We start from the raw sequence: 14,878 nt of genomic DNA, 5'->3' as shown, positions 1-14,878 counted from the left end.
ATTCATAAATTGTGAATCTGTAAATCAAAGGATATAATCATTTACAGAGAGATAGTGGGTCAGTCAATCTCTAACATCACATTAGGTAAATTATTAAGGCATATAGTGACAATATGAATCTACACTTAGAGGTATGTGAGAGTCTGGGAGAGTCGGCATGAATTAGGACATTTGTCTCTGAATGTAAGTGTACTCAATACGGTCTCCCAATCTGCATTGGGTCTCACTCCATCCAACAGAAAAAGCAGGATCTTCTAGTGGCCTCCTGTATATTGGTGAGATCTGATTTAGCTTAGGAGTCCACTTCACCAAGCATCTATGCTCTATCCAGCAGAGAAAGCAGGATCTCCCAGTGGCCACCCATTTCAATTCCACTTTCTATTCCAATTCTGACATATCAGTCCATGGTTTCTTCAACTACTGTGATGAGGCCACACTCCAATTTGAGGAGCAACACCTTATATTCCATCTGGGTAGCCTCCTGATGAAGGATCTTGACCCGAAACCTCGACTGTTTACTCTTTTCCACAGATGCTGTCTGGCCTACTGAATTCCTATAGCATTTTGTGTGTATTCCTCATAAACTCCAAACTCGGATTCACCAATGTCACCCTTTATCTGAATATCAGTCATAACTTGCATGTCACATTTCCTAGTGATTTTGATGGAGGCCATTCACCCCACTGTGCCAGCTTTCAGGGCCATTCCATTCACCATTTAGCTATTTCCTCACATATCCGTTAATATCCCCTGCCACACACCCTGTTTCTCCTGCCATTAACCTATAGTGGCCAGTTAACCTAACCAACCTGTGCACCACTGGGATGTGGGGAGACCCAGAAGTGTTCAGTGCAGTCGCAGGGAGAATGTGAAATCTCTACATGGCACTGGAGGTCAGGATTGAACCTCCGTCTCTGGAGGTGTGTGGTATCTATAGAACCATTGTGCCTCCTGCCACCACTAAGATGCTATGCAAGTTTACCATGAAGTTGCAGGAGTGGGCAACTCAACACATTGAGCCTAATTGCCATTCAATAAGAATACAGCTGACCTGCTTGTTACCTCATTCCTCTCCGGTCGAGTAACCTTTCATCCCCTTGCCAATCAAGAATTCTATTCCCACTTGCTTTGGAGGAAGTGTGTTTCAAAGACTGACAATTCAATGAGAGAGAGAGAAAAATTATTTCATCTGTCTTCAATGATTAAACTCTAATTGTGAGACAGTGAGCCCTTTTCGGTGTCTGGAGGGTATGTCTGCCCTATCAGGGATATCAGAGAGAGATACAACATGGAAGCAAACCCTTCTGTCCCGAGATCACATCAACTGTCAAGCACCCATTTTACATTAACCTTGACCTAATCTATTTTATTTTCCTTTTACTTGGTAAATACCCTGAAAGGGTACGTTCTGTATGATTTTATTATCTTAAGATTTGATTGCAAATAAGTCATATTTGATTATTTCAGATATTTGTGCTGATGTGTTGTAAGGCTTGGGAACAAAAGCAGTACTTACACTGCAAATAATAGGAAATTCCTTTGTAATTTTCCATTAAACACTTTCCCACGATGTACTCTGCACCCCTTCCTGTTTGTCAAGATGTACTTACGACAGTGACACATGTCCCTCCAGTGCCATTCTTGTAGCCAAATATGAATAGAATCTTAGTTATAACCTAAACGATTTCTCCCTTATTTAGTACATTTTCCGTGCCTACCAGTTCATCCATTTTCAAAGTTGTTTGACTGCTTAATGTGTCTTCCAGTGTTTGTCATTTCTAATACTTTGTAACATCGGTGTTCATATCAGTTCCCTTTCCATGAATTGTTAATTGGGAATGATACATGTATACCTTCCACCTGCACACCAGGCTTCTGTTGAGGTCTTGAAGCATCTTGGGTTTTGTTTTTCCTTGATAATAACACAATGTTTTTCTTTGCAGCCTTAATTTCCACTTAGATCTCACTCTTCTAAACTCCTGTGGACTTGCTACAATTTTGAGTTTTTTGGCTATCTACCATACACCTCCACTTTAGCTATTTCACTCTTATTTTTTATTATTGCAGACAGTCACACAGCTCGGAAATGGATCCGTGAGACCAACTGGACAACGCCAATCAAGATTGCTATCTAAGCTAGTCCAATTTTCCTGCATTTGACCTATATCCCGCTTAACATTTCCTATCCATGGACCTGTCCAAATACCTTTTTAAATGTTAATGCACCAACTTTCTCCATGTACTGACCACTGTCTGGGTAAAAACTTTACCTTTCAGGTTCCTATTAAATCTCTTCCTTCTCACCTTATCAAAGCCACCTAGTTCTTGACTACCTAACCCTGTGGAAAAAGACTAATTATTTTCTTGATTCCTCAATCCTGGAAGAAAGACTGTATGTATTAACCCCTGTCTATGCCTCTCATGATATCATCTCTATAAAAAGGTCCCTCATTCCCTTATGTCCTAGTGGGGGAAAATTTTCCCAAATGCATCAACAATTCTCCATAATTCAGTTCCTTGAATCATGACAGCAACATCATAAATCTCTACTGGCCTCTATATAGCTTATTGGATCCAATTAATGGATCTGAAGCAAAGGACAATATGCTGAAGAACAGTTTTTGTTTGAGATAGACAGTATGGTGGGTGGCATTGTCGGTGTGTCTGGTCAAATCCCTGCATTCAGACCTCAGTTCTGAACCTTCACCACATTTCACCTTTAGCACATTTCACCTTTATCCCTTTCCCTAACAATGCTAAGCATAACTGAATCATGATTGTTACTGCTAAGATGTGTTTTGGTGCCTTTTTTCCCCACTATCTGGGTTGCTGTTGGAGTTGCACTTTCCCGGGCAAGTTGAGAGTGTTCAATCACAGGTCTGTCATGTTTGACTATGGTGTCAAAAGATGGGTCACTCACCATATGATACCCTGCAACTGTGGCTGGCCCAGGTGGCACGTTGGGCAATATTGATGTTAGGGGACTTAGGGAATATCATTGAACATGATCATATTGAGTTATTCTGGGCAGAGACTACAAAAGGAACTATTTTTAGTTTTACATCACTCTACAGGTCAAATAGAAGTTTATAAATATGTCTTTGAAGGTAGCTAGCTTCCCTGATTTTTTTTAAAAATCAAAATCCTATTAATAATAGGGCCAATCTGGAAAAACCTCTCATGATCCCAGAATACATCCTAGGTAATCAAGAAAGCTCACCAACGCCTTTACTTTCTGCCGAGGCTGAAGAGAGCTGGACTATGCACATCTATACTCAAGTTATTCTACAGATGTGCAGTAGAGAGCATCCTAACAAACTGCATCACGGCATGGTACAGAAACTGCACTGCGGCAGACAGGAAGGCTTTACAGTGGGTAGTCAGAACTGCCCAGCACATCACTGGCAGCAGCCTACCTGCCACCAAGAACGTGTATACAGAAAGCTGCCGGATCAAGGTGGGCAAATATCATGGAGGATCCCACCCACCGTGCTCATGGACTGCTTGTCCCACTCCCATCAGAGAGCATCCACAACAGGACCACCAAACTCAAAAACTATTGTTTTCCCAATCAATAAGGCTGATCAACACCCCCACCCTACGAGAACCCCTCCACCAAAATGTATCATCTCCTATCAGTCACCTAAGGTACAGACATTCCTGTACCAAACATCGCCTTATGTCCATATATCAATCTATGTATACAAGATAACTTGTGTATTTTTATTTATTGTGTTTTTCTTTGTTATTTTGTGCTTTATCTTAGTGTGTTTTTATGTGGTGCATCGGACCTGGAGTAACAATTATTTTGTTCTCTTGTACACCTGTGTACTGGAAATAACATTGAACAATCCTGAATCTTGAAACTCGAAAAATCATGTTAGTGCACCAGAGAGGTTTCTGTTCTGCAACTTGACTAGCAATTTGATTTTAAATATTTGACTCAGTTAAAGCTAATTTCATCACTTGCTTTCTGTTTGACATGTTTTTAACTGGCCCATCAAAAGACTCTAAAAACAATTTAAGAAATGTAACAATGGCAACTAGCTAAAACTTTAATATTCAAAGTAATTTCAGTACGCAATAGATGGGAAAGGATCCCCGAGGACTTTGCTTTGCCAAGTTGAAGTTTCCAGGCTGTTCACTCATCGTTCATCCCTCCCACTGCTACTGATGTGACGTATAGTTTGGTGAGATATTTGGAAGGAAATTAAGACATACAATTTATTAACCAGTTGTTGTCCTTGTTCAGGTAAAAGCCGAAGAAAAGGAGATGGCTTGAAACTGGAGAACGACCCACAAGAGGTAATGTTTGATGTATTTGGAGTTACGTTGCAGTATGACCTTGACATTGATTGTTGTCAAAACATTCCATAGAGACTCCTTGCTTGTAATGTATTATAGACATTGTTTCTCCATCTACTTCTTTTCCACTAAATCTTCCTGTTGTCAAATTTTTTGCAGTATCTGGTTCTCATGGCCATATCTAAAACGTGAACTGCCCATGCCCCCCTGGAAATGTAATTTTTCAGCTATTGGTGGCGCTGAAGTCCACTTCATTTCCCATCTCTTATGCTCTGATTGTTATTTTCTTTCATTCTCAAATTGCAGCAAAGATTGCTGTTTATTCAGTAGCATTCTATGGAAATAGAGATGGAATGACATCTCAGAATCACAGAAGATGAAAGAGATTGCAGGTACTAGAATTTAGAGCAAAAAGCAAACTACTGGAAAACTCAACAGTATGGGTCGCGTCTGTAAAAGCAAAGGGATGGTCGATGTTTCAGGTTGAGGCCTGGAATCTCACTTGGTCCTGAATCTGTCTGTATATGAAAATGTAAAATAGCTGGGTAATACTTCCCATGTGTTGGAAGTGAAGCCCTCAGTTTGGTCAACCTTTTACTGAACAATGTGGGGGAGTGGGATGTTGGTTCTGTTTTCTGTCGTCAAGGGTGTCAGCAGCTATCACTTGGAAGTTGTATTTAATGTAAGCTGCAGTGCAAAATTTACATAAGTTGTCCTGCCACTTGATAAATCTTTCCAAATAAACATAAGTACATTAATTTACAGTTATTAGTCGCTGAGGCTCCAGGTGTATATGCATGTCTGAGGTATCACATGCATCGATTGCATACTTGTGCACTTCATTTCCATTTTGTTAGCAGTTCAGTGCATTGTCTCAGAACTGAAGCTCAAAGGCAGTATTTTAGTTAATGACTGCAGTGATCCAGGATTGGTAGCTGATATGATGGCATCTGTCTAGTATGACCTATTGATAAGCTTCAATGAATGAAATGTTCTGTGGGCTGCATCAGTCTCCAGTCTTGCAGTTAGTTTGTGTTCACATTAGTTGGCAGCCTTTTCATTTCACTGGTTCATCAAGTTAGCCTGTATCTTAAGTGCGGAGGTCATCTTTTTCCATCCTCGAGCAGTCTTCACACTGACACTGGAGAAACACTTGAACCGTGTGTTTACTTGAAGTGTTAGGAAGTAGATAGAATTCGCTATATTTGAGTGCCAGTGCAGTTCTTGAGTATTAAGCCCACTAATTTGACAGAGCAGCACACAGGCTGAGGCTGACAGCTAAAGCTTACTCAAGCCCAGCTCGAGATCAGTGGAAAGCAGGGTGAAAGTCCATTGCTTTTGGAGAAGTGTTTCACTCTGCTGTAGCCATGTTCAGAAGAGGGCAGAGGGAAAAGCTGCACAGATGTACCATACCCTGCATATTGCAGCTCCGGATCCTGTAACTATGCCAGCAACTGCACCCACATCGAGTAAATTGCAAAGGAAGCCTGGCTGACATTAATCAGTTGGGCTTCTCTGCCATGAGTAATAGTGCAAATAGGCTAGGGCGAGAACTGATAAGGTAAATAAGCCTAAATAAATTTCCAAGTTGTTCAGAGAAACAAAATACAGATGCAAATTAGGTTAAATGTCAGGAAGTTCTTCACCATTTCAACCTTTTATTAAACACTAATAAAATAAGGGCAAACTTACAAATATTTCTCAACCAGCTGGAAGTTTTTGATCATTCTATGTGGATGAACTAAATTAGTAAGCTGGCTTTCTTAGTCATGTGTCAATATCAGTTATCATGGGGAACAAGTTTTTGGCTTTAAGCTCCGCTCAAGGAAGGTAAATGAGTAATAAGTTATCCTTGTCCATCATGCTCTGACTTTGAATGTATCTGTAATGCAGATTGCCTGAGGTGTGGGAGCAATGACAACAGGTCACTATGACCTTGGTTTCTACAAGATGCCGGCAACTGGTTTCTTTGTTGGCGAGGTTGCCGTAATCAATATCATAAGGAAGATATTGCTCCTTCAGCTACTGTGTGTTAATCAGACACCTATTAATCCCTGTTAATGCCTACTAATGGGCAACTGCCAGTCTTCCATACAACCTTGCCCAGGCCTCAATCATCATCGAAAATCTATGAACAGCCAAAGAGAAGATTAATCCCTTGTATGTGTTTAAGTACTTGAAATCAAGATGTAGTTTGTTTATTTTTCTTCTCTTCTGCCCTCATTCCTCACCCTCTACATTTCTTCCAGACAGATCGGATATGATTAGGAAGCATTTGTTACCTTGTAGTCTCAGTATCATTTATATAACCTGGATTTCTTCGACTCCACCTTATCACAGTTCTCCTTTCTCTCCACCTTCTCCTTCCCTGCACATTAAAATCTTGCACTCGTTCTGATGAAGGATCTTAGACCTGAAACATTTACACTGTTTCTCTCTCCCTAAATGTTGCCAGACCATGTGTTTTTTTTTATTTTAGATTTTCAGCAATTTTTATCCTCTAGCTGTTCTACCTTTTAGTGAGATTTTAGCTTCATGAACCTGCCTTGTTTCACACTTTGTGTTCTCCCAAGATCTACCAATCCCAATTTTAAATGTAATTAATCTCCAGCATCCTGGAGCAGTGTTCTGTGTTTCCACAGTCCATTGTTTCCCGAGGAGTCAGAAGAGTAAAGCTTTAGTTTTATGGTTATACCTGTTCTGCCAGCACAGGAAACAGTTTCTCATTAAGCCACCTTGTATCCTGTTCAAAGCACCTCCTTCTGGGGATCCAATCACAAACAAGAGAAAATCTGAAGATGCTGAAAATCCAAGCAACACACACAAAATGTTGGAGGACCTCAACAGGCCAGGCAGCATCCATAGAAAAGAATATTGTCGACATTTTGGGCCGAAAGCCTTCTGCAGGACTGGAGGAAAATAAAAGCTGAGGAGTAGATTTAAAAGGTGGAGGGAGGGGAGAGAGGAACACAAGGTGGTAAGTGAAACCTGAAGAGGGAGGGATGAAGTTAAGAGCTTGGAAGTTGATTGGTGAAAGAGGCTGAAGGCCATCGAAGAAAAAGGGGAAGGAGCACTAGAGGGAGTCGATGGGTGGGCAAAGAGTTAAGGTGAGAGAGGAAAAATGAGATGAGAAATGGTGAAGGACAGATGGGGGTGGGGGGTGGGGTCAGAAGGTCAAGAAATGGATGTTTTTGCCATCAGGTTGGAGGCTACCTAAACAGAATTCAAGGTGTTCTTCCTCCAACCTAAGTGTGGCCTCATCACGACAGTGGAGGAGGCCATGGACAGACATATCGGAATGGGAAGTGGAATTAAAATGGGTGTCCACTGGAAGATCCCACTTTTTCTGGCGGATGGACCGCAGGTGCTCGGATAAATGTCTCCCAGCCTACGCCCGGGTCTCGCCAATATATGAGGTGCCACACCGGGACCACCAAACACTATATGACCCCAACAGACTCACAGGTGAAGAGTTGCCACAGCTGTTTGAGTTCTCCCACTGGGGCACAGTACTGCTCCAACAACCTGGATTCAGTCCTGATCTCTGGTGCTGTTGGTATGGAGGTTACATGTTCTACCTGTGACCACATAAGTTTCCTCCAGGTGTTGTGGTTTCCAGCAATGTGTGGGTTGTTCTGTAAATTACCCCTGGTGTGTAGTTGACTGGTGGAATTTGGGAGGTGAGGGGAATAGGGGTAACAGAGGGAATAGTTTAATTAGATGCTTCATGGTTGACTCAGACTCTGTGTCAAAGGACATTTTTCTGTGTTGCATTTCTCTGATTTAGTTCTGAGCCCAGCACTGTACCAGATGCAATTAAGAGGTGCAGGTTTATTGCGTTTCCAGGTTCAAGGATGCCACACTGCTGTCACAAACAGTTGTTTGCAGTGAGAAAAATTAATTCTCCCTGTTTTACTTTGATAGACGGACGCAGAGATGGCTCTGGATGCAGAATTCCTCGATGTCTACAAGAACTGTAATGGCGTTATAATGATGTTTGACATCACCAAACAATGGTAAGACTATTTCAGTGTTTTACACCAGATCCCCATTTGTATGTGATTCTGTAAATGTAGAACTCTGCATAACACTAACTTTTAGGAGCTTTGGTTTAAGTTGCAGTTTTAAAAAGTGACTAATGAAAAGGGAATTATCTCTGCTGAGTCGCCCTTTTATTTATTCTCCTGTGGGATGTGGTGAACAAAGTTCATCATAATTTCCCTTGGTACTACTATGCAAAAGGTCACTGCCATGAAGCTGAAGGATGGATTACATTTCCAGCACAGGACAGCATGCGAGTCAGACAGCTGCCCATTCACCTGCTGCCTGTGCTCTCATTGGAAGAGTTTTCCTGTTTTTAGGAGATTCTTTTGACACTATGGCAAATTCCTGTTGTACATCTTGTTCACAGTTGCAGCTATGGCACCCAGTGGTAGAGGGTGTAGTTGTCCTGGGGTGTGGATGGTGCCCTGCAGGCATGAAGTAATCTTGAGTGAAAATATGAGAAAATTGTCACTTGGCCTCTCAGACCTGCCCTGGTCAATGTGATCATGGCTGATCTGCCCAGGTCTCATAGAACAGAGAAAAGTAGAGCACAGTATGGGCCCTTCAGCCCACAATGTTGTGCCATCTTATATAAACCATGACCAGTTTAACCCTTCCCTCTGACACAGCCCATAACTTTCTATTTTCTTACTTCTACGTGCCTCGTAAATGTATCAGCTTCTGTCACCAACCCAGCAGTGCATTCTAGGTACTTACCATTCTCTATGTTTAAAAACAACTAATCTTCCCTAAAATTCCCTCAACTCACCTTAAACAGATATCCTCCATTGCTCTAAAGTAAAAAAAACCTTAACTCACTCAACCTTTCCTCATGAGTCATGTCCTCAAATCCAGGCAGCATCCTGGTAAATCTCTGCACTCTTTCTAGAGCTTGCATGTCCTTCGGATAATGAGGCAACCAGCACTGAACACAATACTCCCAAGTATGATATAACCATATAACCGGAGTTTTATAGATCTACAACATTACCTCATGGCTGTTGACCTCAGTCCCCCAGCTAATAAAGGTTAACTCACCATATGCCTTGTGAACCACCCTATCAGCTGTGCGACAACCTTGAAAGCTGTATGGACTTGAAACCCAAGATCTCACTGTTTGTCCATGCTGCTAGGAATCCTGCCACTAACCTGTACTCTGCCTCCAAATTCAATCATTTCACACTTTTCTGGATTGAGCTCCTCTGCCCAGCCCTGCATCCTGTCAGTGTTCCATTGTAACCTAACGGCAACCTTCTACACTATCAACAACACTATGAACCTTTATGTCATCTGCAAACCTACCAGCCTATCCTTCCATTTCCTCATCCAAGCCACTTATAAAAATCGCAAAAAGTAGGAGTCTCAGAGCACCACAAGTTACTGGCCTCGAGGCAGAATACGTTCCATCTACCAGCACGCTCAGCCCATTGTGGTCAAGTCAATTCTGAATTCATACAGCCAAGTTTCCCTTGATCCTATGTCTCGAGTCTCTCTGCGCAGGTTCCACAGCCCTAACTTTTTGTAAGATCAAGCTGTTTTTTTCTTTAAATAACCCATAATCTTGCCTCTACAAGATCACTTGGGTGATGAAGAGGTGAGGATAGTATTTAAGGGGGAGTAGTGATATAACTAGTCACAGAAAATGTCACAGCAATGCTCAGCAAGGACAGACTGGAAGGTTTGTCTACTGAGGCTGTATGAGTAGAACAGAGGATTAAAAAAAGGATGACCGTGTTAATGGGATTATATTATAAAACATTCAACAGTCTGCAGGATTTTGAGGAGTAACTTTGTAGAGAGATTGCAGACTGTTGCAAAAAACACAACATTGTGATATTAGGTGATTTTTACTTCCACACATTGACTGGGACTCCCATACTGAGTGTAAGAGAACTAAATGGGATAGAGTTTGTCAAATGTTTTCAGGAATGTTTCCTTAATCAGTATAGAGGTCCCAATTAGAGGGAGTGTGATACTGTATCTCTTATTAGGGGAAGGGGCAGGGCAGGTAATGAAAGTCTGCGTGTAGGGGAACACTTTGGATCTAGATCATAAGACATAGAAGCAGAATTAGGTCATTTGGCCAATTAGGTCTGCTCTACTCTGTGAATTATAAGTTAATTCATTTCAAGTTAACTCTGGAGAAGGATAGTTCTGGTCCTCAGACTGAGATTCCAAATTGAAGAATGACCAATTTTGATGGCATCAGAAAGGATTGGGCAAGTGTGGATGAAGATAGGTTGTTTTCTGCCAAGGGTGTGCATGATAAGTGGAATTTTGAGAGTACAATGTATATGTTCCTTTCAGTATAAAAGGCAAGGATAACAGGTTCAGGGAAACTTGGTTTTTGAGATATTGAGGCCTTAGTTAAGAAGGATGAGGTGCATGGCAGTTATAGGCAGCAAGGAACAAATAAGGTGCTTCAGGAGTATAGGAAATGCAAGAGAACACGAGGGAAATCAGGGCTAAAAGAAGGTGCAACATTGCTTGGGCTTCTACAGATATTCGGAGCAAAAGTCTAGTAAGGGATAAAATCAGTTTACTTGAGGAACCGTGAAGTCATCTATGCATGGAGCCAAAAGAGATGGAAGATATCTTAAATGGGTTTATTGTATGTGTATTTGGGAGATGGATGGAGTCTATTGAATTGAGGCAAAACAGCAGTGAGGTCATGGAGCATACATGGATTATAAAAGAGGAGGTGCTTGATGTCTTGTGGCAAATTAGGGCAGATAAGTCTTCAGAGCCTGACAAGGTGTTCCCTTGGACCTTGCTGGCAGCTGTCAGAAATTGCAGTGGGGAACTGGAGGATAGCTGATATTCTTTTGTTCTAAGGATAAGCCTGTTATTGTTTTGTTCATGTCAAAGACCTGGTTGATGTAGTAAACTGATGCAGCAGATTTGCATATGACACCAAGATTGGGGGCATAGTGGACTGTGAGGAAGACTATTAAAGCTTGCGGTGTGATCTGGACCAGCTGGGGAAATGGGCTGAAAAATGGCAGACAAGGGTGAAATATTGCACTTTGAATGGACAAACCAAGGTAGGACTTGTACAGTGAGCAGTAGGGTACTGAGAAGTGTGGTAGAACCAAAGGATCCAGGAGTGACGTACTCCTTGACCTTCCACAGGGATTAAGGCTTAACTTTGTCCTTCTCCAAGAGGATTAAGGCCCCTTTCTGTGCCTCCGTCCTCTCTGCATTCCTCCCAAGTGAACATGGAGCTGTGGCTCTTGAAGAGAGTGAGTCAGGTTACTTTATTCTGTCCCTACCTACCAAATTTCTCCATGGATATGTAGCTGCCCAGGTGTGTGGTGGTAAATGGGACCCCTTCATCTAGATGCCCCTTGGCTGTGTTTTCCTGCTCCATTCTTGCCTCTGGCTGCTTTTGTTGTTGTGAAGAGATCATTTCATTCATCTTGAATACATTTTCTAGTTTTGGTCTGGATAATTAGTTTTGGCACTGTACCCACTACACTGAACTTCATCGATAAATCGATAAAACTGTACACAAAAGAGCAAATGATATATTGATTCTTTACCCTGCAGGACCTTCAGTTATATCATGAAAGAACTTCCCAAAGTGCCTGACCATATTCCAGTCTGTGTCCTTGGGAACCACCGTGACATGGGAGAGCACCGGGTCATCCTTCCTGATGATGTCAAGGAGCTCATTCAGAGTATCAACAGGTAAAGCAAATGACAGATTTGCAATGCAAGAGGTTCGGACTCCTTTCACATTGATGGATGATAAGGAAGCAAAATGGGTGTGCTCAGATTGTGGAGGAAGTCAGAGGGATCCCCTTTTGTTTCATTGTCTTTCTCTCACAAAGACCCCTTCTTGTGCTGTTCCTTTTGCAAGGCTATGATGTGGTATTGATGTATGATACTGATGTTTTGCCACCAGCTTAATAGGATTAGTGATGATTGTTCTATGGAGAGGGAGTGGGGCAGAGGGTAAAGTTAGTTTTGATGCAGAGAGAAGGCACCACTGAGATTAGATTAGTTTGTTGTCATATACACCAGGGTGCAATCTGTGAGTGGTGAATCTGTGGAATTCTCTGCCACAGGAAACAGTTGAGGAAGGTTCATTGGCTATATTTAAGAGGAAGTTAGATATGGCCCTTGTGGCTAAAGGGATCGGGGGTATGGAGAGAAGGCAGGTACAGGGTTCTGAGTTGGATGATCAGCCATGATCATACTGAATGGCGGTGCAGGCTCGAAGGGCCGAATAGCCTACTCCTGCACCTATTTTCTATGTTTCTATGCAATGATATTCCTTGTTCACACAAAGCTCAGTTGGTAACGAGCACACATGGTAATAATAAATACAGCAATAGCAACAGGGGCGAGTACAAAGCAGCTGAATGGTGCAAAAATAGATGCTAAAACAGCAACAGAAAATAAGGTGCAATTAAGTCCCAGAACACGTCAGCGCCACATCACCATTGTGAAGGGATGTGAAATTGGTGATTGGTCCTCAAGGCTGTTAACAGTGGAGAAGGATTTTGGGATTAATCTGGCTCTATGGACAGAACAAGCCATTCTGGTTTGTTTCAGAATGCTTCAAGGCTTTGGGGGGGCACAAAGTTAGATTGCCTTGGGACTGATTCAGGTCTACGTGAAGTGAATGTGCAAGTATTAGTTTAGATTGAATTCAAGTTATGGGCAAAGATGAGCATTGGAATTAGTTTGGGAACAATACAAGGATAAAGGGAGAGAGCAAAGTAATAGAATTAGATGAAATTGATGGAGGTCTATGGTGCAGCAGTGTAGTAATGGAGTTTTTTAGAAGTAGGGCATGGTAATTGATAGTAGAACAACTGGGAGCAAACCTAGAACAGTACAGCATGTTACAAACTCTGGCCCACAATGTGTCGCTGTTTTAACCTGCTCCATGATCAATCTAACCGTTCCCTCCTACATACCCTCCATTTTTCTTTCATCCATGTGCCTAAGAGCCTATTAAATGTCCCTAATGTACCTGCCTCTGCCTCCACCACCAACAGTGCATTTCATGCACTTACCACCCTGTGTGGGGTGGGGGGGAACCTACCTCTGACGTATCCTGTAAATTTCCTCCAGTCACCTTAACAGGATGTTCTCGTATAAGCCATAACCGCTGTGGGGAAAAGGTACAGTCAATTGAATTATTTTTGAATTGAAACAAAGCTGCAGGGAGAAATAGTTAGTTTTGCTTTGAGTAATTATAGTACAGTTAGTTATAAAACCAATGGAGGTGTGAGTGTTAATTCGACTTCCAATATGCCTTAGGAAGTTTGCCTTGTGCAATACAGAACAACAGCTTGTAGGAGATGTAACTAAATGACCTTTAGAAGAAAATAACTCTCTGACCACTTTTCAATATCCATTTAAGTGCAATTTGTTCAGTACTCCTGTTGGCAGTATGTTCCAGGTTCTAGCTTTTCTCTGAGTGTAAAAAAAATAAGTCCTTTCTCAGATGCTTTGTAAACCTCCTACCCCTTATCCTGAACTTGAGCCCTCTTGTTCTACATGCCTCTGCTCTGCAGTATGGTTTCCTACTTTGAACCTTGTGTCTCCCCTCAGCTTCTCCAAAGGAAAGCAAGCTCAGCCTATTCTCTCTCTTCTTATAACTGAAATGATCCACGCCAAGCAGTGATATGGTGAAGTCAACAGAGATTACAGATGCTGAAATCTAAAACAAAAACACATTCTTGACCTACATTTCGTAGTTGTAATATATTGCTTTGTTTTTCTTTCCCTCTGTTTAATCTCGTTAGTTTATCAAGTAGGTGACTTCAACAACTTGCCCCCAACATCCTGTCAGTCATTTACTTTACCCTTTCTGTTCCTCTCTTACTTCCAGTGCATGACCTGTTGAATAGCTTCAGCATTTTCTGTTCCTATTTCAGATTTATGGTATGTGTAGATTTTTAATCAGTACTGTTGACCTAATCTTAACCCTAACTCTAATGAATTATGTTACAGAAGTACAAGTCAAGTTTCATGGCTGTAGCAGCAGTAATAAACCAGATGTATGCAGAGCAGAGAGCAAGAATGTACATGGAAAGAGCTATGGGTTGGTGTCATCAAGGTTAGTGATGAAAGGGGGGGGTTAACAGACATTGGTGCCTGAAGTATTCTTCATTGTGGACTAATGTGGTTCAGTGAAGTCCTGATGTCTAAAGATAGATCTGATGAGGTAAATGTATGACTTAGAAGCTTGAAGGGTCATGAAGATTTATGGATTGATTCACAATGATGAATTCTTAAGGCACAATATTATTGTTTTCCCATTGGAAAGAAACCTTGTTGGCACTAACCATAGCTCTTCATTCATTTAACTTCTTGCTGCCTGTTCTAAATGTATCAGATTTACTGTAGCTGTTTTTGTATGAAGGCAGAAGTAACAGTGGAATTGCTAGATGATTTTATTGATCATTTAATAGTTGCATTTATGAAACTGTAAAGACTGAATGGGTTAGAGCAGAGTTCTGGGGAGTTCAGTTGAAATAGAATAGTATGTTTCAGTGGCAACAAAGAAATT

General features: G+C 41.6%; 1 protein-coding gene across 4 annotated transcripts in view; it reads left to right on the top strand.

Annotated features, from left to right (window-relative positions):
* Positions 1 to 14,878, top strand: part of LOC132407639 (rab-like protein 6) — a 103,013-nt gene that overhangs the window by 30,384 nt on the left and 57,751 nt on the right. For 3 of the 4 annotated variants that reach the window (XM_059994427.1, XM_059994426.1, XM_059994428.1), the window contains exons 4-6: positions 4,253 to 4,305; positions 8,230 to 8,321; positions 11,899 to 12,039. In XM_059994427.1, the coding sequence (XP_059850410.1) occupies positions 4,253 to 4,305; positions 8,230 to 8,321; positions 11,899 to 12,039 (286 nt within the window). Of the gene's footprint in view, positions 1 to 4,252; positions 4,306 to 8,229; positions 8,322 to 11,898; positions 12,040 to 14,319; positions 14,426 to 14,878 lie in introns of those variants that run through there. The other variant, XM_059994429.1, reaches the window with a different exon arrangement.

Source organism: Hypanus sabinus, chromosome 18 (assembly GCF_030144855.1).
Source record: "Hypanus sabinus isolate sHypSab1 chromosome 18, sHypSab1.hap1, whole genome shotgun sequence".
Lineage (NCBI taxonomy): Eukaryota > Metazoa > Chordata > Chondrichthyes > Myliobatiformes > Dasyatidae > Hypanus > Hypanus sabinus.
Note: the sequence above shows the minus strand (reverse complement) of the source record. Positions and strands in the feature narration are given on the sequence as shown.